Source organism: Electrophorus electricus, chromosome 15 (genome assembly GCF_041902795.1).
Source record: "Electrophorus electricus isolate QZ-2024a chromosome 15, ASM4190279v1, whole genome shotgun sequence".
Taxonomy (NCBI): Eukaryota; Metazoa; Chordata; class Actinopteri; order Gymnotiformes; family Gymnotidae; genus Electrophorus; species Electrophorus electricus.
The window spans coordinates 67,448-91,026 of NC_137511.1; the positions used below are offsets into that span (position 1 = coordinate 67,448).

The 23,579-nt window shown below is 37.7% G+C and overlaps 1 protein-coding gene across 5 annotated transcripts in view; it reads right to left on the bottom strand.

Moving 5' to 3' along the window:
- LOC113591443 (E3 ubiquitin-protein ligase RNF31) overlaps positions 1-23,579 on the bottom strand; it is a 26,883-nt gene continuing 3,304 nt past the window's right edge. For 4 of the 5 annotated variants that reach the window (XM_081698024.1, XM_027031936.3, XM_081698025.1 and 1 more), the window contains 17 exons: positions 19,882-20,037; positions 19,044-19,109; positions 18,850-18,924; positions 18,482-18,712; positions 17,741-18,043; positions 17,404-17,589; positions 17,087-17,293; positions 16,647-16,820; positions 15,479-15,577; positions 15,291-15,380; positions 14,921-15,035; positions 10,842-10,954; positions 5,049-5,162; positions 4,920-4,965; positions 3,550-3,640; positions 1,983-2,148; positions 1-1,158 (listed from right to left, as the gene is read on the bottom strand). In XM_081698024.1, the coding sequence (XP_081554150.1) occupies positions 1,111-1,158; positions 1,983-2,148; positions 3,550-3,640; positions 4,920-4,965; positions 5,049-5,162; positions 10,842-10,954; positions 14,921-15,035; positions 15,291-15,380; positions 15,479-15,577; positions 16,647-16,820; positions 17,087-17,293; positions 17,404-17,589; positions 17,741-18,043; positions 18,482-18,712; positions 18,850-18,924; positions 19,044-19,109; positions 19,882-20,037 (2,280 nt within the window). In that variant the 3' untranslated portion in view covers positions 1-1,110. The remainder of the gene's footprint in view (positions 1,159-1,982; positions 2,149-3,549; positions 3,641-4,919; positions 4,966-5,048; positions 5,163-10,841; positions 10,955-14,920; positions 15,036-15,290; positions 15,381-15,478; positions 15,578-16,646; positions 16,821-17,086; positions 17,294-17,403; positions 17,590-17,740; positions 18,044-18,481; positions 18,713-18,849; positions 18,925-19,043; positions 19,110-19,881; positions 20,038-23,579) is intronic. The other variant, XM_027031937.3, reaches the window with a different exon arrangement.

Consider the following 23,579-nt stretch of genomic DNA (forward strand, 5'->3'; position numbering starts at 1 on the left):
AGCATTCTGTTTATTTCATTCATCTTTGCCTAGATGTAAAAAGGTCTGTTACGTCCAGTCAGATATTTCATTCAAGTATATGTTCAGTTTGTTAAGTGGCTCCTGAATACACAGTAACACTAGTATATAAAATTGTGTGTCAACAGCATAACTATGAAAATAGATTTAATGCTTTTGAATTATGTAACGAGGTGTCACAGAGAAAGAAGAGCAAAAAATGCTAAAATGGATCCTCTTGGAGTTCCATATTTAATGTCAATGTTTTGATATCTTTCCATAAAGCTATCTGAGGTATGACCTGAAGCAGCTTCATGCTGGTGCTGAGAGACTTAGTGTTTAAGTCAATGCAGAATAAGGTCATGATCTACAGTATCAAAAGCTGCACTCAGGTCAAGAAGAACAAGAATATAAGTATTATCAGAACTAGCACTCAGCAGCAGAAAATTTAAAATCTCTGAACAGGGCAAGCTCAGTGTTGTGATTAAAATGAGCACCAGATTTTCCAAAGACATTATCTGAAATCAAAAATTTAGTTGAATAACAAGTTTCTACCAAGATGTTACTTAAAAACGGTAGGCTGGATATGGGCCTAAAATGATAAACAGCTGGATCTGAATCTGCTTTCTTAATTGGAGTTCTAATCATAGATACCTTCAGAAAGAAGACTGATCACAGTGGCTAAAACCTCATTGAAAACTTAAAGTAAAATCTTCTTTAAAAAAGTAATAAAGACTGCATCTAATTCACAAGTAGATGATTTCATTTTAAGGACAATACTTGTACGTTTGCTATTAATGCAAAAGGGATGCATAATAGACAGAAGGATTACTGGGATGGTAATCATTTAAAAATTTCAGGTGCAATCAAGTGAAGAGTGTCATTGTATGAATGAACTAAGTTACTAGTGGAGAAAAAGAATAAAGTAGTATAATTTTCTATACATTTTATATAAATTGCCTAGTTGTTTCTGGCTGTACCGCATCTTCACATATTCTTTGGTAACCTTTGGCAAGCTAAACCAGCTACATAAGCTCAATAGGTGGCTAAAACATTATGTATGTATATGTTCATCTTTAAATATAACTAAACGCTCACAACTTCTCCTTTCTATTAAATCTTTCGTGGGACCTTATCACCAAGGGGTATCTCCTTCAGTTTCTGCAAAAGTATAACATGAAAACAGATTATTAAAGAAAAACATATCAGACATAGTTACACCTATAACACTAGAAATAGACCAAAATTACAAGCATTTAGCTATGATGTGAACCATAGTGTCTATCACTTTATTAATAGTGAATATTTTTGAATATCTCAAAACTCTGCTAGCCATTTTTCAAATTTTACAGATCACATCACTGCCTAAAAAAATTCTCAAAACTCTCATTTACATTAAAGTAAATGTGTATTAGCCATGATATCGCGGTTGTCCCTCCTCTGGCGATGTGGTTCCCATGGCAACACCTTACCATGTGCTTACTTGTTTTGGTTTTATTCCTAGTTCTGGCTCCTGTTTCAGTTTTTCCCTGGCCTTGATCTGTTGAACCCTTTTTCCTTTTACCTATCAACTTGTATATATAGATCCTGTGTTTTCTAGACTGTCAATGGTCATTGTTTAAATTCTACTGTTATCATTTGTCTTGCTCCTTAGATTTGGATGCTTCCTGTTTTCTTTATGTACCCAAAACTTGTGTGATCCCGTCATGTTTTTAGTCTTTGCTGCAAACATGGCTTATAAATGAATGTCACTGTATGCTGCTCTTTTCTTGCATTCATGAATAATCATCCCTCATTCAAGCAGAGCCATCAATGAACAGTATAAAAAGGTCAGTAGCAAATCCAAAAGTGCTCTACACTGACATGCACCTATATCTACATTTGTCTTTAAATGACAGGGTCTCATCAGCTGTTATCTAAACAACGAAATATGACAATTCACTTATATAGATAAGTTAATATGTAGATAAGAGTTGTTCACTCACCTGCCGTAGTCTGGTGTGATATGTCTCATCATTTTCTTCTTCCCCTCGATCATGGTATACTTTGTGTCTTTTGCAGGCACTAATTAATTCACCCTCTTCAAAGAAGTCAGCAGGGTCAAGCAAGTGGGCATTGATGAGGCTTACAAGATATTCTCTGTAATGTTTGCTGTAAAGTACAAAGCATGTTTATGTTGAGCATTGTTGTTATAACCTAGTGTCCATCTTTTTAAATATAGCTAATGTTTTTAATGGAATACACAATTCTGTACTGGTGTGATCGGGTGTTCGCACATTCCATCATGAAAAGAATGGTGGGGCTTAACTGGCTAATAGAATTTGAGTCAGCACCAAAGCCAATGTGATTGGTTGTGCAATTTTATCATATAACATCAATAGACAATTGAGTTGATTGACACCACAGAGCCTCTAAAGTTAGGACAGACTTAATCTCTCTTGTAAAACATAGACCTCTCCTAAATTTATCAGATACCAACCAGATAGTCCATATTTGTGCTCTCTCCCAGATCCCCTCACACCTAATCCAAATCGTAAATGGCACTGAACATTTGGGACAAGGCTTGAGGCAAGGCAATGGAAAAGAGAATTCCAGCTCAGTTCTTTACCCAGTACAGTCTTTGTTGAGTCTAAAACAATCTGTTAGAACTTCTCTAAGTATAATGTCATTAAGTCCTCTGGGAACAACAACAGTGTGCATTGCTTTCTTTTCCTGTTTAAAAACTTTATTTTTTGATTGTCATGTCTCTCTTTAATTGGTTTGCACCTTTATTTATTTATTAAATTGTTGAGACATAAAATGAAAATATAAAGTCAATGCAGTTTCAATCTGTCCCATTCTTGATATAACAGCCTGAGGATGTTTAGTTTTATACTACTTATCATATTTCACTTCTGGGTGTTTTTAGTTTTATGCTTCTTTATCATATTTCACTTCATGCAATCTTCTTATCATCATTGTTTTATTAATTTTACTTAAGTCATTTGAAGTCTAATTTAAGTGCTTCATAAATTTCATATTGTTTTACTTGCTGTTTTATATGGTCCTTCTGGCACAATAACCTACAAACTTGCAAGGCAGCCAAATGTAAGGTTTGGCTTACATGTAAGGTTGTTTTGTACCGCTAATGAGTTGCCAAGGCAAGGTTACCTTATATCCAAGTCCATGGTGCCAAAGCTACTAAATTTATTAAGAAAAGAACTGCAGTTTGACCCATGACTATGGGTTTAGATGTCACTAATAAAACTATAGCATGCATAATGAGTACCAGGGCATTTTTACTCCAGCTTTTGGATATAAAATAATGCAATGGCCATTCATGTTATTCATTGCTTTGTATAATGGTGTCAAAATCGGTTCTGTTATGCAAAGTTAGAAATATAGTAGTATTTTCTATTTAATACCAATGTGTGTGTCTGCAGAAAGCCCCCCCCAAAACTGCCAACTCTTTAGCAATTTAATGAATTGGCTATCTTTGGTTTCAGTACAGCTAAATGGCGAATGGGAGTATGAGTAAATATAAGAAGTATGACTAAATACAAGGTCACTCACTCGCAAAGTCCAGCATGGCCTTCCTGTGTTTGAATTCCACATGGTGCATCAAACTGTGCTCCATCTTTCTGCTCCATCACTCCACATCCTTCTGTGTGACAAACACGTGAATTAAAACAGCAGTACGTAACTCCTATAAAAATTACTTTTTGCCATATTTACTATGTTACTATGTCCACACAATAGTATATGAGACAGATAATCTGTGAAAAAAAATCAGGCCTTTCTAGTTCCACCTTGTCCTCCTCATAGCATTTACATGAATCCAGCACATCTGAGTCAAAACAATCAATCCAGCCCGAGATTAAACAAGCATGCTAGCATGCTTGATGTTTTTTTTATCTGATTAAAAAAACCCCACAAAGATAATAACACAGTGTAGCACATTTCTCAATCAGAAACCACAGTCCCATGGGGGATTACACCAGGTGCTGGGGAAGGGGAGGAGGTCAAGACAAGGACAGAGCACCAACCATCACTGGACATACATGCACACACACAGGTCACATTCATAAAGGAGAATTTAGAGTATCCAATCAACCTAACCTCCATGTTTTTAGACTTTGGGAGAAAACCAGAGACCTCTGAGGAAACCCACACAGAGAGAACATGGAAAGTCCACCCACAAAGGGACTCAAACCCAAGTCCCTAGTGCTAAGAGGCAAACATGCTAACCACCAAGACATTCATGTACAGATTAATTTCTGCTTGTCTATTGGCCAGTTTGTTGACATTTCACAATGTGCACAGCAGCCTTCTTTGTGGAGAGGGACTTTGCAAGCAGGGAAGGAGTGCAGTAGAAAGGGAGTGAGAGGGGCCTGCTAGTTGTAATCATTTGAATTTTCAAGCTAAGTCCTCGCTTCTGAATTTTATTCACTACACCTTTAAGTAAAAAAAAGTATGGTTGTGACATTGATTGGTCTCCTCATTTTTGCAAATGAGATTGTAATATAGAACTACAAGAGTAATTCAGTGAATTCAAAGTCCTTTTTATGTGATTTGTGTTTTATGTTGCCCATTTCATGTATTTCATAAGGTTAAAGTTTTGTCATGGAGAACTCATAGAGCCTTGCCTTGACTTGCTCATTAGGCATCTGCTCACCAAGATACTCTGTTGTCCATAAACGTACCTTTTACAGATATACATATCTGGGTATGTCAACAACTTATACCTTCATCTACTATATACAGAATCATACTAATATCTTAATGAAAAATTACCAGCAGCCACAGAGTGATATCAAACGCTTATTATGCTTATGTATTATTCTTCAAATGCTTATGTGGAACATATAAGACTTAAACATACTATGTAACAAATGTAAATGGTGAGAAAATAGGACAGAATATCATGCCAGGTTTGACCATACCCATCGTTGTCCCATCAGGGTCTATGTTGAACTTCACCCCACCCATCTACAAAGAAGAACATTTGTGAATGGTATAGCAACATGAATTGCATTTTCGCTTTGACACAACATCTGCCTTCTCTTTTGTACCTGTAGCAAAGCCTGTAACCTAGCTGGGGTCCAGTCTCGTAGGTAGAAAAGGCAGTCACGAGGATGGTGGGCATGTAGTCCTGTCACTGTGCATTGAGCATACATACATCCTCTCTAAAAAGCAAAGGAAATGACAATTATTAGTAAAAGGCTTTTCCACTGATAATATTATATTATTTTTATTTAGAGCATTTATTTTCAGTGAGTTGAATCAATAAGGGTAATGGCCTTCATCCTGCTCATTGGACTCTTGAAACAAATGCATTTGAGCCTCAGAAACTACACCTAATGAAACATGAAGGGGTCCATAATAGGTTCAATCTGTAGGCCAAATTTCCAGTATAGGCCTCAACAGCTCTCAAATACCCTCAAGAATATCTCTTATGTATCGTGTGTGTGTGTGTGTGTACACACGTGTATACAATGTCCTCCACAAATATTGGCACCCCTGGTAAACATAAGCAAAATGGGCTGTAAAAATAATTATGCTTTTGAGGGTTCATTCAAATATTAACAAAAATATAACCTTTATTTGAATAATTGAAGGAAAAAACTGAGTCTTTTCTCAAATCTGTGTATGGCACAATTTGTGGCAACCCTTGAAATGAGTGCAGTCTAACTGACGTAAATTGACTTTGTTTAACTTGGATACAAATATGGGGTGATATGCAGTCACTGGGGAAAGAAACCACACTGATGGCTTACGAACATTTTCAGGTCTTTATTCCGACAGATCCCACTGACTGGGATTTTGAGTAAGACTAAATTTTGAGTAAGACACTGCTCTAGACTAAAGTCAGCAGTCACTTCTCCTGTATCTGCTTTATCCGCTACAGAAAACATCCTCACTGGCACATCCAGATTAGGATCCTGTGAGCCAATCTGATCCATATGACGACTCATGGCTGGCGAAATTGTGCCTACCAACATCACCCCTTCCTCAAGGTTCTCCAATTCAACCTGCAATTCATGTACAGCAACAGTTTTCACCACTTGCTCTCGCTTTCCCCTCTGAGGGGCAGAAGTAGAGAAATGAGTGCAAGGACGTATATCCACCTGATTAATTCTCTTTATCGGTCCTCCCTCCACTGGTTCCACTGTGTACATCATCCCCTGCACGTCCACTACATGATAAGGAATAGCCTGCCAGGCATCCTGGATTTTGTTCCTGCCTGGAAGACGATTCCTCATATATACACACTGGCCTACATCAATGGAGGGGCAGTACACTTTGTTCCTCTGAACGGCTGTGCGTTCAGCTGCTTTCTGTTCAGAATAAGCTTTGGCTCGCTCATGATTAGGCACCACAACTGCATCTCTTCCTAACAATGCATCAGTCGGAAGATGAGGATCCATTCCGAACAGCAAGAAATACGGAGAATACCCTGTAGTCGCATGTGGAATCACATTATATGCAAAGGCCAATTCTGGTAAATACCCTGGCCATCTACGTTTCTTCTCTGGAGGAAGAGTATACAAAAGCTCATGTAACGTCCTGTTAAATCGCTCACATTGGGCATTCTCAGTTGGGTGATACAGCATCATGAGACTTCTCTTAGCCCTTGACCTCGCTTTCAAAATTCCGGCCTTGGTCAGAGTATAATCTCTCGGGTACTCCATACCACATGAACCACTCTTTTAGTATAATTTTTGCAGTCATGTCAGCTTTTGATCTCGGGTCGCAAAAGCCCATGTGAACTTAGTGAAAACACCCGTAATCACTAAGACACTCTTTCTCACCTCAGATGCTGGTTTGAGTTGGGTAAAATCTACAGCTACTACCTCCAGTGGTCTGGTAGCTAGAAAAGACTGCATGGGTGGATGTATTTTGGGATGAGGCATTTTGGTTAAAACACAATGTTGGCATTTCTTTACCCACCGCTCAACCTCTTCATACATCCCTACCCAAAAACACCTACAGTGTAGTAGTTTCAGTGTTCTCTCTATACCCTGATGACCCATATAGTCATGCACACTCTCAAAGAGTTGTGTCTTCAAACAGTCAGGCACTATGAACTATAGACACTCCCCATGCCTCACATCCTCCACTACTTGGTACAGTAAACCCTCACGCTCCCTAATTTGTCCCAATGCTTCAGCCACGACCATACCGGTTTAGACAGTCCTTGCCTCTTTCGGCCCATAAGCTTCCTTCCCCTTTTCCACCAGGTTCTGAACACACTCAGCACTGGATCCTGTTGTTAGAAAACTCATTCTTGGCATACCCAGGTAAGGTGGGCGTGTTGCCCTGAGCTGTACTTACATCTCGGCAGCTCGCTACCCTCACCAGCATCTGTTTAACTTCACACCTCTCTATCCCAACCATATCCAATTCTGGGTCGAGAGTAGTCCCTCTACTCATTAAATTGCAAATAGCCATGCAGTTGTCATATTCACTATCCTCTGGATCAATCTCGGTCTCCCCTGCCTGAACGGTACTGATGACAAAGCGGGTTTAGATGACATAGCGGGTTATTGTTCGTAACCACCAAGGATGTAGTGCCCAGCAGATAACTCCTACATTTCTCTGTTATGGCCCATTTCAAATCAAGGAGTTCCAACTGCATACTGCTGTAGTACTTATCTTTTTCTCAGCATTTCTTAACCTCCGACTCGCATAAGCTACCACCTTTCTCACTCCATCTTGCTGTGGATACAAGACAGCTCCAAAGCCCTGACTACTCGTATCAGTCTTGACTATAAACGGACTCGTAAAATCAGCAAATCCGAGCACAGGTGCAAATGATCAAATGAAACCTGACACTCAGGCTTACCATCAGCTCATTCACTCTGGATGAGGGGCCCATTTTCAGACAACCCCATTTTATACTACTGTGTGACCATTTTCAGACAACCTACTAAATAATGTAGGGGACCTGCAATCTGTGAAAACCGTTTGACAAATTTCCTGTAATAGCTGCAGAGCCCCAAAAATGATTGCAGTGCTTTCAGCATCTAGGTCACTGGCCATTGCTCAACAGCAGACACATTTCCTGGGTCTGTTGCTATGCCTTCAGCTGAAATCTGAGGTCCTAAAAAGATCACCTTATCCTGGAGAAAATGACATTTCTTCATTTTCACTTTAAGCCCTGTTTCCTACAGCCATCTAAACACTGTCTAACCTCTCCAAATACTCTGGAAATGTCCTGGAAAATACCAAAATATCATCCAAATACACGAGCATTATTTGGAAAATTAAGTCAGTCATGGTCACCTGCATCAACCACTGAAATGTTGCTGGCCCATTGCAAACTCACAGGCATACGTACATGTTCATATAAACCAAAAGGAGTGGTGAATGCATTTTTATGCCGATCCCTTTCTTCAACGGCCACCTGATGATAACCACTAGCAAGATCAATAGTGGAGAAAAATCTCGCTCCACACAAAGCATCAAAACTGTCATCTATTCGTGGCAGAGGAAACGCATCTCTTTTGGTTTTCTGATTCAACTTGCAGTAATCGACACACAAGCGAAAACTGCCATACGCCTTCCGTACCACCACTACAGGCAAGACATAGGAGCTAGAGCTGTCTTTAATAACCCCTTTTCTCAATAACAGAGATATGATCCTTGATCTCTTTATACTGGGTAGGTGGAATTCTATGGTACGGGAGGTTCACCGGCACGTCATCCACCATCTTAATCTCATGTTTCACTGTCTCTGTATACCCTAGATTGTCATCTCCCATGACAAAAATGTCAGCATATTTGTCCAGTAATGCTCTTAACTCAGCTTGTTGTTCCACTGTACCCCCTACATCTAGTTTACTCATTACACATGACAAATTACACTGCGTCTGTGCCTCCTTCAGGTCCACAGATACTTGTTCTGTGTTTGAAGTGATCTGCTGAAACTTTACTTCATAATGCTGTTCTGGGTTCACTCTCTGTAACAGGGACTCCTATCCGAGTTCAGGGCCTCAACCACACTGCCTCAAACAAGAGATTAACTACCTGCACTGGTACTGCCTGTCTTTGAGCCCTCACTAGTGATTGCATGACCACTATCCTGCCCGGTAACTACCTGGCTCTAGCATCCACAGTCCTTCTCTTGGTGACCTAGGTGATCATAACTGTAGCCACTGAGGCTGCAGGGATGTGTATTAACTCTTTGCCTGCTATTCGAGCTATGACTGTCCTGTCAACTCTATGTGTGTATCTATTGAAACATGTTTCTCCAGTCAGAATCTACCGTCATATCTAAAGTGCGATCGAACTCAGCCTGAACTAACTGACAGCAACGACCTATGAAGTTTATGCCTAAAATGCAGGGTACAGCTGTCTGCTGATTCTGGGGATTCTTTACCACTAGAAACCCACAATCAGGGATCTTCATTCCCATTGCCTCTACTTCCAACTCTAAATATCCTAAGTAGGGGATATCTAATCCATTAGCGGCTGTTAACCTGAGCCATCCTGCAGTTGACAACATATCTCCTGTTTCCCCACCCAATTGCTGATGAAAAAACTCCTCCCTCAGGGTGCTTACTTGACTGCCAGTATCCAGTAAACATGAGGCAGTAACACCCCCGATTTTGACTTCCACTATGGGACAAGTCCCCACTGCTCACTCTAATATCTTACTGTGACTAGGGTTAGTGTCATGGGAATCTATGTTTTGCCTTTGAATGGCCCGGTTCACAGCCACCTGGGGCATCTCACTTTCCTGAGCACCAGAGCTATCCCATCCTTTTATTTTACATACTGAGGGACAGTTTTTCGCTTTGTGCCCCTCCTTCTGACACTTCAACCATATAGGTCTACCATCATCAGTGAAATGGAGTTGGGCTTGTAGTTTACTGTCAGTTGGCTTGCTCACAGCTGGTTGCCGAAGGGCCAACTCTTTTACCGCTAACATCAGCTCACAGGAGCTGCTTCCCTTGGTCTGACACAAGTAGCACAGCATCTTCTAAGGTGCGGTCTTCGTGGGCACTGACCACGGCACAACAAGCCATCTCCCCTTGCTCAGTCAGCTTAACAAAAGAAAACAAATCATGTCTTTCTATTACAGGGGATTCATAAACATGGGACATCAAAAATTAAACATTCACCTCTATGATGAGCTTAAGTCAGGAACCTGTAAACAAAATAAAACAAACCTAGTACTGTGTCATCACTGACACTCGATTGGATTTCTCAAAAATGAGAGATTTAATGGATTTTAGAAAAACAAATGCTACATTTCTTGGCATTAATTATATAAAACTTAGCTAATTACATAGTCTACCTTATTTGCTGAATGGTAAGCACTGAACATCAGAAGATAGTGTTAGGCATCATTCTCTCTTACTGAGATAAATACTTCTTTGTTTTGACATGGCTTTCTCCATGTCATAGAATTTGTTGATAGGCAGTGCCATGCTAATGCTCCTCGTTGTGTTGTTAATGTATGTGTATATAAATCCTTTGTGTAAACATGAACGTTGTCAGTGTTTGATCCCATGATAGCCTTAGTGCTATGTTGTCTTCCGTGTCTCTAAATAAATGTTGTTGTATGTATCACAGCTCCTCTTTTGCATCCTGCCAAGCCTCCCCGTGTTACAAGATTTTTAGATTTAGTTATATTTATGGTCACTATATTCTGGTTAATATATTAAAAATAAGTAATAAGGAATAAGTTATAAAGCATGCTTTTTACATCCTGTTTTGATCTTGTTTACCAGGGGTTTCAATATTTTTGGAGGGCACTGTACTTCAGGAAAGTTTTGTAGTAGTATTTTTAATGCACTTTTTCACCATATACAGAAAAATACACTTCTTGTATAGTTTGAAATAATTCACATTCCTACCTTGTGGAAAGGGTTGTTGCAGCCACAGCAGAACTCATATCTACATTGGCTGCAAGTGAAGTGCATACAACCTCCTTTTGCCAGGGCATACTGAAACTTACAGTTAGGACAATCTGAAAAAAATAGAAGGCGGGGGGCGGGTAGAAAAGGTTCTAAAAGTCAGTTGGAAATTCTTTTTGGGTTCAATTTCATGATTTAATATATAGTTTTGCTCCATTTTATTTGCTCCATTTAATTTAACAATTACTGTAGCAATTAAGACAAGAGCTTTGCTCACTATAGAGTTGTGATCATGATGAAAAATAAAAATAAAAATATGAATACAAGCTAAAATTGACATTGTATAAAAAAACAATTACTACAAGAACTAATCATCCAGCAAAACCTTGACCATTAAATATTTCAGATGTTTGATTCATAAAATTCTTATGCTTTCACAAAAATATTTTTAAAGGCAAGTAAAATCATTTCAAGTTAAACTAAATGATTGCATGTTTGAATAAATCAATGAATTTTTAAAATATCATTAAGATAATGGCAACTTTAAGGCCTTATAAATAATGAGTAGTTAATGTAGATGTTCTAAACAAAGTTGATGTAAGTCTTCTGTTTTAGTGATGGCAATACATCTTATGGAGCAATAACTTGTGAAAATGGATATTTATAACATCCTGACTTACATTATTGACGTTGGCAACATTGAGCAATGAAAACAAGATTCTCACTGTTCAAACCTAAGGATTTGGGTGGAGGATCTTTAAGAAATATTCATCTTTACTAGTGATCTTATCACTTGGCAGTGGTAGCCTAGTGAGTAGGAGTTTTTGCTCTCTATTGGAAGGTTGTGGGTTTGAATCCTGTCTGCAGCCACTGTTGGTTCCCTGAACAAGGTCCTTAACCCTCTCAGCTCCAGGAGTGCTGTGTAGACTGCAATCTAGGCAAATGACAATTTCCACTAACTACTTCAACATCAAAGAACCTATTTGGAAGGCAATGCAAGATGCCAAGTTTGCTAAATGTAGCACTAGTGTGGATTTAACTTGCATGGCATTTGAAATTGCCTTGGTGCACAGTGGAGGACCTCCAGAGGAGGGTAAGTCTTCACCTGCACAGGTGGCTAAGTTTGCCACAAAGCCTCTATTTAGAAACAAGAACAAGCTGCAACTTCCCATCTGCATACTGACAAAAGAGTTCATGGTCACCCATGATCATATATGAGAGAGGTGTTTTACTATAGAGAGTCTGGGGACCCCAAGAGTTCACAGGTTGAAATTGAAATCATATCAAGAAGATGGAGAGTACAACACAGTGAACCAAGCATGCCTCAGGGCACTAGTTGGAACACTGGTTTCTGACCAAGCAGGTCTGGGTAGCATTCCAACCTCATCCACTATGATGAGGCCAAGGGTAAGGACTGGCGACAACTGGTCCAGAAAGAGGCAAGAGCTGTGTGCAAGACAGGTGGTTGGGATATGGCAAGGGGATGATGTCAAAAAAACTTTTGACATACCAATTAAAGATCTTTACTTTTTTATTTATTTATTTATTTTTACAACCATGGCATTTCTTTGGAGTTACATTTGGAGTTTATTAATCCTGAGGAGCTTCTGTTCTCAATGTAATGCAAGATTTCACTTTTTTTTTTTAGTGATGGGATTGGCATAATATATACAAACAGACTTTTCCTAAAGGTACTTTAAATGCTTGACAAAAGCAATTTTAATCAGGTGTACCATCACATAGCAATATCAATGTAGGTAATTATTGTTGGTGATTTTTACAAGGCAATAATTGTTGGTATTTTCAATACTCAAGATTTTCTTAAAATGAATTTTGAAACAATTCTTGTTTCTTTGGGAATCACTCAATGTGGTGGGGCCTAAACCTAAAGCTGTGTTTATTGATAACTTATTTACCTGTAGGTCCAGAAGGACTTGACTGTGTAACAGAGCATATTCAGAATTAATTTTGTATAACTTTAGACAAGGTGGTGCCATCTCAGATAAAGTGAGAATAGACTTGTATCTTGGGGTCGTGACCATACACATACGCTGGCTTCTCTATCCACTGTCCAGGGCAGAACACTGGACTCCGGAAAGAGCAGAGGTGGCGGGGTATGTGTTACAGTGAAATTTTGTTGCTATAAACCCCACCCCTTGCACTGCTTATGGAAAATCTGATCACACCTACATTCTTCTCCTGCCTGCATACAGACAAAGACTCAAACAGGAAAAACAGTTCTCCGATCAGTCTATTAATGGAGCAAGGAGATCAACTTCACACTTCAGGACTGTTTTGAAACCACAGACTGGTGGATATTTTGTGACACAGCTGGCACCAACACAGCTGAGATGCATCCTAACCATTCATGGGTCTGAGGTGGTCAGATACTCAACACACATAAGGCACCTGGTGCGGATAGCATCCGCAGTCAGGTACTTGGAGCACATGCCAACCAGCTGGCTGAAGTTTTCACTGACATCTTTACCATTTCCCTAAAACTGTCAGTGATCCCCACATGCTCTAGGAGAGCCACAATCATTCCAGTTCCAAAGAAAACACCTGTCACCTGCCTAAATGATTATCTCCCTGTTGCACTGACCTCAACAGCCATGAAGTGCTTTGAATGACTAGAAATGTGGAACAGATGTGAGCTTTGACCAGACACCATGGACCCTCATTCCTCCCAATTTGCATACCACCCAAACAGATTTCCAGACGATGCCAATGCCCTAACAACACATACTGCCCTCACTCACTTGGACAGGAAAAACACATATGTGAATGCTGTCCATACACTACAGCTCAGAATCATCCCTGATAAACTCATCACAAAACTGACAAAAAGGATCATAAATGAAAACAATGCCAGGACATGAGTGGCAACTTTCATTTTAAAACAATGGACAAAATTACATCAACCTGTGATTAATCAGAAATTAGACTAACCTGTCCTCTGCTTTGTCAGTGCTCACATAATTTTAATTAACCTATGAATGGTGGCTTTGATGCTTAGAAAGGTGCATTTTATTTCCTGTTCCTTGTTCACAATGGCAAAGCCAAGATAGCTGTCTGAGTAGGCCAGATATACTAATATCACAAATGCACAAATGGTCTAAAGGGTACCAGACCTTGGCATCCCTACTTCATCCCTAGTTCAGCTGTTATCAAGAAGGTTGCTACTCATGGGACAGACAAGAACATTCCAAGATGTGATGCAAATAGGAAAATTGATGGCAGAACCTGGTGAAGTTGGTTCAAAGTGTGGAAAAGAACGCATATACAAGTTCCAAACAACTTCAGATTGAGCTGGAGATGTCTGGAATGAATGTTTCAACCTGTACTATACCCCACACACTGAACGAAGAAGGTCTCTATGGGCCAAGGAGGACCCCACTGCTTAAACAAAGGCATTATAGGGGACAACCTTTCCAAAACTTGCATAGAAAAACCACAATGGACAGACGAAATAAAAATAGAGCTGTCGTGTTATATTCATAAATTATGAAATGAAACCCACAAAGAAAAAGAAAATGCCATAAATGTAAATGTAAAAAGGCATGCTACTGTGAAACATGGTGCATTCATAATGTTGTGACACTGCTTTGCTGCCTCTGCAAGTGGAGATCTTGAACATAGTACAGGAATAATGAAATTAATTTTACTTTCCTGCCTATATAACAATTACAAAAACAGCCTGTGTTGTCATAAATCAACAATATAAGATGCATCTTTGTTAATTCCTATATCAGGTGAATTTCCAATTTATAGTGCAATCAACAAGACAAAACTTGGAAGCTAATTAGTTTGGTTCATTAGAGATGTGCTCTTTCTAGCTAACATTAGCCTTTCCACCACTTAAGTGGAAACAATTGTCATTTTTCAATTGTCATGAAAATGAATTATGCAATTATCTATAAATAAAAATCAATATAAAACATTACATTAGTTCTTCCCAGTCTGAGCATTATTGTGCTATGGCCTGTAATTAATTTCTGCTCCCACAGCAGATCCTCTATCTCTCATAAAAATAGTTAAAGTTTAAAATGGGATTTGTATTTATAGTATGATTTACTCACTAATGCCATTGTCATGCAGAAATCCAGCTAGGCCTTGTTTTTGATAGTCTGAATCATTTTCTCTTTTCCAGGCCTGAAAATCATTACATGATATACCTTCATGTTGATCTTCCCACTGTAAATAAAAAAATTAAAGTTTAAAATTAAAATGTATAAAAAAGTATGAAGTAATTTGCATGGTTCACAGACAGATGGCAAATAAAGAAAATAAGTACACAGAAAAAGCTGTACAATAGTTTGTTTTAAATGAAGAACTAGAACTAATATTATATATATATATATATATATATATATATATATATATATATATATATATATATATATATATATATATATATATATAAATAAACTAGATAAGGTATTTACTCACAGGCTTTTTGCATTTGGAACAAAAGCTTTGCTGACAATTTTGGCAAGTAACTTTGAGCTGGTCTTTGTCATTGATGAAGCCATTGGTACACTGCAGAGTGGAGGGCAGGATATAGTGAAGTACTGGTGTTAGTACTTAAAATAATGTTTTGATTGAATACTACGTAATTTGAGTTAAAGGAAACTCACATGACAACACCACAGGAACTTTGGATCCTTCATTACAGCATGTTCCATGAGCTTTTTACCAAACAGCTCATATGTTTCAGGCTCCAGATACACCCTTAACTAGAAAAGCACACAATGACATAGTAACCCAAAATAGCACTTTTGTAGAACCTTTATACTAAATCCATTTTAGAATTTAAACTCTCATTTAATGGTGATCTTTATTTACAGTTCTCACCTCGTTATTTAAATGTGTGCCTGATTCTAAATATTGAGCGAAATTAAAGCAAGGCTTGCACTGTACAATTTCAGCCTGTTTTTAAACTTGATTTTGGCAGTTGCAAAATAAACTTAATAATCTAACTAAATTGTGACTTCATCAGCTACCACTTGAGGGTAAGCTATGCCCAATTAACAGAGCCATCATGTTAACAAATGCATTTCATACATGTCCAGACATGGTCTCAGCATTGAGATTGCCTATGCAAAGCATAAACGAGACAACCCTGTAGGCTTAAATAAAGGAAATTAAACAAGGTGCACGTGTATGTAATGATCAGTAAGTGGGTGATTGGGAACATGGAAGTGAATGATTGAGCTAATTGGTAGAAGGGCTGGTGACTGACAGGCTGGAGGTGTCTGATTGCCTTGGTGCTGGAGACTGACTATGGCTATATGTGAGGCCACCTTGTCTAAATGTGGAAATATGATATGAGCAAATTTCTGTAAGAACTGGAAGTAAATATTTTCATTTATGAATGTTGCACTCAGTTCCTCTGCTTTTCCTGAGCTTTATTTGATAAATTATGTTACTTGCAATAACTGCAAAGAGAAATGTGAAGTGAACTATAAGGTACATAAACAACATTTTGTACAACTTTATTAGAATCATCTACCTTTCACCTGCATATACTTTATACTTTATCAGGAACGCCTATATTAATGGTATATTTATCACTATAAATTTAAAGTCTGTAGCCTAGCTGTTGGCATCCACAATGTGAATGTATACTTTCAAAGTGTTTTCTGTCTTAAACCATAAACTATTTTACAATTTCTATAATAGAAAGAACATACATGTAAGATGACTGAAAATTTTGAATTGTCTCAAGGTTTTAAGCAATTCCAACAGATATCACTGCCATGGTAAGTGAAACTATAGTGTTTACTATATTTTACTATTGCTTACCTGCACATCCAATGTAGAGACATAAGTTAGAAAGGTTTCAGGGTCATTGATGTCTGGCTCTTCACACACAGGACAGACCATGTCTCTGATGTGCTTGTCTCTCAGTACTACTGTAAAGTGCTGTTTAAAGCATTCAGTACACATGGAGCACTGGCATGCGGTCAAAGAGTGCATCTGTGTATATTTTTATAAGAGATAAAAAGAAAACCGTTATATATTGTTACTATAGGATATAGGGATATAGATAAAATTATAGGTGCAGAAGGGTTAAAACATTTATAGCCGGGTTAGGGTTTAAAACTATTTTATAGCAGATAATGAAATATGAATAGAAGAAAAAAAAACAACCTTAGATTAAATATTAACTGTGTTAAAGGTGTTAAGTGTTAATTATTTTACATTTGCTTTCTAACAGAATCCTAAGGAATGTCAACTCCCACCTTTCTCTGGGGAAAGCTGCCAAAGCATATTTTACACTCCTTCTTGAGAATACGGTTGATGAAGTCTTTATCATGGTGTTCTCTCACACACTGGACCACATCTTCTAGTGAATACTCAACATCAGGTTGCTGTAGCAAGGATAGGGCAAGCAGACACCGACCCCAGCTGGGCAAATTATACAGCCCTAAGAGTCTACAGCATAGCCACTAGGAAAGAGAGAGAGATGGGTTAATGAAGAAAGAAAGAATTACAATGCCAGAGACATTAATATGGGTTTACTTCATGCGCACCAAGATCTTATACCCCTGCCACACACCTCTTTGTCATCGTGATTGATGTCAAAGTGGATATTCGTTTGTTCTTTCCAGATATTATTATGTAAAGGCTGTAGTAGAGGGCGTTGTAGATGGGACAGAGCACCACCCAAATCACCTGCACTTATAAATAAGGCCTTTTCACATGCCAGTCTGTCCACAAAGCCCATTGACATAAGCACATGAAGCTACACACACAAAACACACACAACACAGAGATTATTACATTTAAATTTAGCAGTTGTTATTATCCCTGACATTACATCACTGACATGGGATGATATCTAAATATATATAAAAAAGGAAGGTGAAACATTTAATTTGTCTTTATTTGCTTACCTTGGCTGCTCTATCACTAAGCAGCTGCAGAACAGCTTTCTGAGTATTGCCCTCTGAGGTAATCCAAGCCTGTTTGGCCTCAGCTTTTGACAATAGAATCTCTGTATTATGATGCTCCCCTGACCCAGCCTGTATCCTGGAACATTGGGTTTTGCGGTGCAGTTGGACTGAGGCTGCCATGGCACAGATCTCTTCTAAAACGTGTGGCAGTTCAGAATGTAGCCAATCCCACACTCCGCTGCCTCCAGAAGCCTGTAGGGCAGCATACACTTCCTCTGGGCCAAAACCTTTTTTTTCTCCTTCCTGAATTCAGGGAAAAGCAAATGGAAATAGTAATGCGCCTGGGGGGGTTGGTTGGTTGTGTGCATGTTTTTATTTTATTTTTAAGAAATCCCTATGAAAATGTGTAATGCTCCAGCAAACTGAACTGACAGAAGAGGATCTGAAGTACATGTGACATCAAATCATAGCTTTCATAGATTTACATGATATTGAATTTTAATTAGGATGTCCAGTGACATGGCCAATTAAGCAGTCCTGGCTTGAAACAGTATCTTGTGTCTTGTTAAACAATGAAGGATTGAAGAACATGAAAAGGAAAGTAAATAGTAGAAAAGTAAAAAGTAATATCAGTTTACAGATCAATCAAGGTTGAACCAGTGTGCCATAGGCCAGGAAAGGGAGCACAACTTAAAAGGTTCTGTGACTCAATCAAATACAGATCAAGATGTCTCTACCTACTTTGAGATGATGGAGAAGTTTTAGCCCCTCTTTCCGGAAAGTGTCCTGTTTTTTTATGTCCAAGATTTTGAATGAAGCCTGAGACTTAGTAATAGACATAACATCATCTTTGCTTGGAAGGGGATTGCAAAGATTAATATTCTTGGTAACTGGATCTTCTTGATGCATATCACACATCTCACATATTGAACCATGTTTCAAATTAATAAAGGTACATTTCTGGCATTGCCACTACAAGAGCAAAAACAAAATGAGGAAAAAAGAGAAACACAGTGATGAGCAAGGATCCAACTAAACAGTCATGCAGAAAGAGTACAAGAGGGTCTGGGGGCAACAGAGCCAGACAAGTGTGGTTTTGCTGCACTCACATGTGTATTACATGCCCTAGGTTTAGGGACAGGAACTTGGATAACTTTAGCATCGGATATAACCTCTTGATCATCCTAAGAAGCAACAGGAAATAATATAATGGCAAATGTATTTACATGTCATAATTTTAGCAGGTTAAAAATATGTACAGTTCTTAATGGTTCTTAATGGAAAATTATAATAAAACAGAAACCTTTTCTTGAGCTTGTCGATGCAATGGTATATTCTTCTCAAAAAACTCTGGATGGGAATGTTTGCCCTACATTAATAAATCATATTATTTAGACATTGTTTCACAGAGCAGATGGTGTAAAAAACATTTGTCAGGAGAAGGCATTTATACAGCATGCAGAGATGAAATGCAACCTTGAGGCCGATTAAGGTTGGTTTAGTCTGATCACTTGGTGTTACAAATGTACAAGACTTCAGTCATAGTTTGGACATGTAAAGACAGATTCACTGAATTAATCACAGACTGTAGTAAACAATCTGTGATCACCATATCATTTTATTCAGCACCATATGTACATTGGTACATATGCAAAGGAAATGCTAATATAATGCTTAAGAGCATTCTGAATGTATTTATTGTATGACTATGCAATTGCTATTTTTACTATTTACATGAGGATAATGACTTTTTATGATGATAATGATTATTGTTGTTACTATAATCAGATTTTTTCTACTATAGTTAAATAAGCACATAGTTTGACATTATTTTTGGTGGAATATATAAAACCATAAAATATTTTGTAAACCCCACGCAATGAAATGAAATGAATATGATTCAAAATAGATCATACCTGTGACATGATAGTCATTATTCTAATGATGGGTGAATAAAAACGCACATATTTTTGAAATAGGAATACAATAACCATATTTGTTTACTCTGATAATGCTTTTCATATGTTCTTTCATTTGGGTGATCTTTTGAAACCAAAAAAGTGAAACAGGAATCATTCTTCACCCATTCATGAACAAGAAGCAGTTAACATAAATTAACTAAGCACATGGTAATTGTTCACCTTGGTGAATAAATCAAGCTCAGCAGACAGTGTCATGACCTCTGTGGCTACTTCTGCGACTTTTTGGACATCAGGACTGGTGACATCATCAGGAAAGTTCAAGCCATCTGGCATCTTATTTGTGTAACCATAGAGACACAACACATTTCTGCCACCCTGTGGTAAAAGAAATAAATTAATAATGGTGAGGCTGTACTGAATTATGTTCTCTGGAGACCAAAACTTGATGGTCATTTTTATGTCTTGGTTTCATGTACATTTGGACTGTGTTATCTATCTTGTAATCTATTGTTCCTCTTGAAATGAATAAAACTACATAATACAACATCTGTTGCACCAATTTATCATAGCTTCTTGTTAAAAATATTTATTGATGACAAGTGTACTTACATGATTTGATTAATAATCGTAATTTTTGGGGGAATGGGGCTATATGTATAATACTAAATGCACTGGATTTGATGTTAGAAAGCAATGCTGCAAGACATTGGAAATCTCCTTCTCCTGTGGCTCCTGACTTGCCTCAACTCCCTTGGCCTCTGGGCCCTGCTGTGCCCCACTGGCCTGGGATGTGTTTGCCATACCACCACGTGTTTGTGTTTGTTACCCTCCTTTGTGGCCACACCTCACTGTTAAACTTTGCTTGTGCCGGCTCATTCGCTGTATCTTCCCTGGTTGTTCTGTGTGTAAATATTACTCGTTTTTTTGTGTGTGTTGTTACGTCCTTGGGATTTTTTTTTTTTTTAGGTTTTTTTTTTTAGGTTTTTTTTATGAGTTTCTTTGTGTGGTGGTGTTAGAATTTGTTTTTCAGGTTACCCACATGAGGGCGCACCAAGAACCAGTGAGCTGGTGAGATGATATCGTCACCACAATGGACACCCTGATTGGCTAGAGGGATAATTAACTTCCTGTTAAATATCTGTGTCGCAAATCTGTAGGCTCCCTTGGTGTCATGCTCAGTAAACCCAACATGTGCCACGGTAGACTCTGCTCTGTAAGGCTCTGTTTTGGTACAATTACTGCCTGTGGTAGACTTTTTGAGATTGGTATATTGATGTTTACTGTCCTCTTTTTCTGTCCCAGGTTCTTTGAATAGGGCCTTATGAGTTAGTACTTGCTGTTCAGCTAGGTTCTTAGTTAGAGCCTCTGAAGTGTATTCAATCCTTAGAGGCTTTAGAGGCACAGGACCTCAAGTAGTTGCATGAAATGCTTCTCCATTAGTAGCATTGATTTGTTACAGCCAGTGTCAAAAGGACCACTGAGAGACATATAGTTATTTGATTGCCTGAAATGAGTATTGTTTTTTTCTTATTGTTTGGAGTTGTAGGGGTGGGTGCCATGTTCTTTTTGCTTTGTTGTTGCATTTCTGTTTTTGTGATAAGGAGTTGAAGGAAGAGTGATTTGTTTTAGGGAAGTTAATGATTTTTTTTAATGTTGTGCAATTTTTGGACCTAGATTTTGAGCTGTTGAAAGGTGCAGGTAATAGGGTCGTAATGTAATTTGTGTTTCTGTTATTATTAAATGGTCTACGTTTTGTCACTTGTGCCTGAATACTGCTCTTTTCTTCCCCAGTGCTTGTGTCATGAAACAGATCATATATACATTCAGATCATATCCACTCAGTCTTAACTTGGAATTTAACTGAGGTGGAAAGTGCTGAGATACACACTCAAAAAATTCTTGATCCAAGCAATGAATCACTTCTCTGTAATGAGATTACCTTTGGTATTGTCATGGCATGGCCCCCTTTTCCTAGACTCCCCCGTGTGTTTGATTTACATATGTGTGTGTGTGTGTGTGTGTGTGTGTGTGTGTGTGTGTGTGTGTGTGTGTGTGTTTATATATGTATGTGAGTCTCCTATCTTATTGATTGGTCATGTGTCACACCTGTAACTAGTTGTTGTCCTTGTTATTAGATGTATTTAAAGCCCTGTACTGCTGTTGTATTTTTTTGGTTCTTGACCCTGTATGTTGCATATGTTATATTCTTTGCAAGTGTTTCCAGTTTTGCTATTTGCTATGTTGATTTGGTCAAGTCTGCTTTGTCCTTTTCTTCATGTTTTGTTTTTGTTTTTGTTTTGAATAAATACATTTATTTATTTATTTATTTATTTTTGGCCTCAACATCGCACTTCCTCATCACATCTCATTACAGGTATTTTAGTAAGTAACAATAAAAAAATCACATAAGATTTGTGCTTATATTAAAGTTTGTAACATATGATATGATTTCATGCTTTCTCCACTGAGTGGAAAGTTGTTTAGATTGGCACATTCATTTCACTGTAATATTATTATTTTACATTTCCCTCCCATTTTCCTATAATTTTTTTTCAAATATGCCTGTACTCACAAATTGCATACTGCAAGTGCAGGCATGCACATTAGAATTTATATTGTAAGTATTTGTTATTATTTACTCAGAAAGACACAAGTAACATGTATTAAACATCTAATTAAAACAGTAGTCTATTTACAATCATTTAAATTCTAATGCACTATGTCATTACAGGGGAAAGTAATTTATGTAATTTGTTACTATGTATCTTATTATCCACAACATTGGAGGTAAGTAATATGTCAGCACTACAGATTTAGCTTGGGAGAGGATTAGCTTAAGAAGTATCACTATTTTAATTGAACTAATAGTGAGTTTAGTAAAAATGTCTTGTAAAATTGATTGTCATAAAAATTTGATTATGTGAAATGCAAAGAAATAAAATAATATGAGTGTAATTCAGCCTGCTATCTTTAAAAGCTAGCTGACATTTAACTAGGCAGAAACTACAAATTAATTTCACTATTTCTATGTGTTCATTAAAATCATCAACTATCCTACAGCAAAATTATATTAGAAATATTGTTAGGTTATATTATATTTGTGCAACCATATAAGTAAAAAAAAAAAAACAATTAAATCAAAGACTTCCAGATAAGAAATGTGCAACACTCATGCATAGTCTTAATCCTTAAATCTAATCTTAAAATGTATGCATTTGGTTAGGCCCTTGGTTTGAGAAAGTCACAGAACTTGAGGTTTAAGGATACAGAAACACTCGAGTATTTTGATGGTGGTTTTCTGGTTTGCTGATGTCTCAGTGAGCCCTAATGCCTTTGCTGCCTTATGGTTCTTTGTTTTATCTAAACTGCCATAGCTAGACATGCTGGACTCCCTACATGCACTAATGGTATCTATAAACATGCAACAATTTATAATGACTTTTATAATGACTTGTTTATTTATAAATACTGGCATCCAATGTTGTTCAAAGAGAATAGATTTCCTTTGGAGTCTGGCTCCTCCCAAGGTTTTAGATCTTAACTGTGAACAACTTGAGTAACTTTTGTTTTCAAATTCATTGGCTTTATTAGTTCCTACTTCCACTACTGATGTTTTCATTTACTGATCTCAGAAAACAGGAAACTTACTATTTTTACCCATAAATGGCATATTTATAAATTCCACTTTTATACAAATCAGGCAGGCCACTTTGCCATATATGATCTTTTTAAGATAAGACAAGACTTTATTGATCCTCTCAGGGAAATGATGAATATTAGAATTTTTGCTGAATCTGACACAGTTGTACAAACTGAATTTATGACAGACATATTAGAAATTGAATGTAAAATTGCAAAAATGATGACAGGAGGACCCAATGTCTGTTGTTAAAAAAAAGTATTATTTAAATAAAAAT